The sequence below is a fragment of the Penaeus japonicus genome, unplaced genomic scaffold, assembly GCF_977035675.1.
Source record: "Penaeus japonicus unplaced genomic scaffold, GWHDUDI00000001_assembly GWHDUDI00000040, whole genome shotgun sequence".
NCBI lineage: Eukaryota > Metazoa > Arthropoda > Malacostraca > Decapoda > Penaeidae > Penaeus > Penaeus japonicus.
The window spans coordinates 19612689-19615188 of record NW_028234442.1 but is presented as its reverse complement, the minus strand read 5'-3'; the positions used below and the strand labels follow the sequence as shown (position 1 = coordinate 19615188).

The 2500-nt window shown below is 38.4% G+C and overlaps 1 protein-coding gene across 1 annotated transcript in view; it reads left to right on the top strand.

The window, feature by feature from the left end:
• The first annotated feature begins 2224 nt into the window (after positions 1-2224).
• The window catches only part of Tbc1d8-9 (TBC1 domain family member 8/9), a 30203-nt gene continuing 29927 nt past the window's right edge, over positions 2225-2500 (top strand). Inside the window, exon 1 of the mRNA XM_086534068.1 lies at positions 2225-2378. Within this exon, the coding sequence (XP_086390194.1) occupies positions 2335-2378 (44 nt within the window). The 5' untranslated portion in view covers positions 2225-2334. The remainder of the gene's footprint in view (positions 2379-2500) is intronic.

The window sequence follows — 2500 nt, the reverse complement described above, 5'->3', positions numbered from 1 at the left end:
ACTGTTTTGGCCCATGTAGTACAAGAAAACAGGAAAGACTAACTAAACAGACCAGCTCTAAGATATTTTTTCTTTCTCTCTCTCTCTCTCTCTCTCTCTCTCTCTCTCTCTCCCTCTCTCTCAGTCTCTCTCTCTCTCTCTCTCTCTCTACTCCCTCTCCCTCTTTCCTTCTCCCTTCTCCTCCTCCGCTCTTCCCTCTCCTCTCTCTCTCCCTCTCTCTCCTTCTCTCTTCTCATCTCTCCATCCCTCCCCCTCCTCCCCTTCCCTCTCTTCCTCCCCCCCCCCCACCCCTCCTCTTCTTCCTCAACCTCTCTTCGTCCTCTCCACACCTCTACCTCTCCACCTCTCTCCTTCCTCCCTCTCTTCCTCTCCTCTCTCCCCATCTCATCCCTCTCTCCCTCTCTATCTCCCTCCTCCCTCCTCTCTCCTCCTCTCTCCTCCCGTCTTCTCTGTCCCTCTCTCCCTCTCCTCTCTGCTCTCCTCCTCTCTCTTCCAAACTCTCTCTCCGCTCCTCATCTTCCTCTCCACCATCCTCATCTCCCCTCTCAGCTCTCCTACATCTTCAAAAATCTCTCTCTCTCTCTCTCTCTCTCTAAATGGGCTTGGGGAAAAGAGAATCAGGTATCAGCTACTAATGATGTGGGCTATTTTCTAGGAAGAAACCGTCTAGAATACAGGTAATGCTCTCACTGATCCTTTATGAAGTATAGTAAACCAACTTCAACCATTGAAAAGATGTTCCTGCTTACAAAAAAAGACTGAATGAATTATGAAGATACAGTAAAGCAAGGAGTAGGAGGAAAAATAAAAGATAAAAGTGGATATGTACTCTTTAAACCTTTGTTGCAAGGTCTATTTTGAAATATGAGACACCATTCATGAACAAGAAATTTCTGTTGTCATTAGTGATACAAGAATACAAAAATTTAAATTATCTGTTGCAGTTACCATTGTTTAACATTATCATTATCCATTTTCAATAGGTATACCACTTCATTTCATGACACTGCTGGGAAAAATATGAATTGTTTTAGATAAGATTATCATGAAAAGATGAAAGCCAGACAACAAACATAACAAAATTATTTCAAAAACTCATCTATATAAAAAAACATCCATAAAATAAACACTACTACAACCGAAATCCCCCCCAAACACACTAAATACACAAAAAACACCAACACCCACAAAACACATTCCCCTGTATTCCTTCAACTGCATAATTTCAACCATAAAGAATAAAACAGGTATATGGAATAAAAAAAAATCCATAACAAATGAATAGGAAAAAATAAGTTAAAAAATATATATATAAAAACAAAAATAACAAAAAGTTACCATAAATAATTTTTCCTTGCTGCATTCATAGATGGTTATATTGACAAGACAAAACTCATCAAATTCATAAATATTTGAATGACTAATCCTTAATGATAACCATTGTTTACTCACTAACACAACCAATCTGAGGTTTTGATGAGAATGATACAGCAAATGATATTGAATGCCATATTCCCTCCCATATATATAGTTTTGTCTCACAGAAAAAAGGTACATAAATAAATATATTTCAATGGAATATGCAAGTCAACTCATGATCTGTGATTAAAGTAGAGGAAATGAAAAGGGGGAAAATTAATAGGAAAATACACAGAAAAGAGAGTTGCATATAGAACGAAGTGATTTAGATGCATAAAGCACACCAACTCTATGCATATTTTAAAAAAAGGCTTTGATAACTCTCAGAAATTAATAAACTCGTGAAAAAAGAAATGGAGGAGGATGGAGAGGAGAAATTAGGAGAAGGAAAAGGTAGATGAGGAAGTGAAGAAAGAGGAGGAAAAAGAAGAAGAAAAAGGAGGAGGAGGAGGAAAAAGAAGAAGAAAAAGGAGGAGGAGGAGGAAAAAGAAGAAGAAAAAGGAGGAGGAGGAGGAGGAAAAAAAGAAGAAAGAGGAGGAAGAGGAAAAAAAAGAAGAAAAAGAAGAAGGAGGAGGAGGAAAAAGAAAGAAAGAGGAGGAGGAGGAAAAAGAAGAAGAAAAGGGAGGAGGAAAAGAAAGGAAGCTGGAAGGTAAATGAAAAAGAAAAAAAAAGATAAGGAATAGAAGAAGGAGGAGGCAGAGAAAGAGAAAAAAGACAAAGAAAGAAAAACAAAAATAAAAATAAGTAATAACTACGACAACGACGATAGCCATAATCATATTTAAAATTCCCGCGGTAGGCGAGGACTTACTGCCCTCTAGCGGTGGAAGTCAACAACTGGATGTCAACAAAACCAGCTGATTTTCAACACTTTTATGAAGGCAGAAATACGATGGCCATTAAGTAGCAGCAGTCATGTGGGTGAAACCGGAGGAAGTGTTGATGGCCGGGGGGTTCTGGTGAGTAATTTACCGTGTACAGTGAATAAATAGTAGAAAATAGTATGTTTTGAGAATAGGGAGAGCGAGATATGTAGAGGTTGTATACGCCCCTTCTTCGCTTAGTATGTGGAATTACGTAT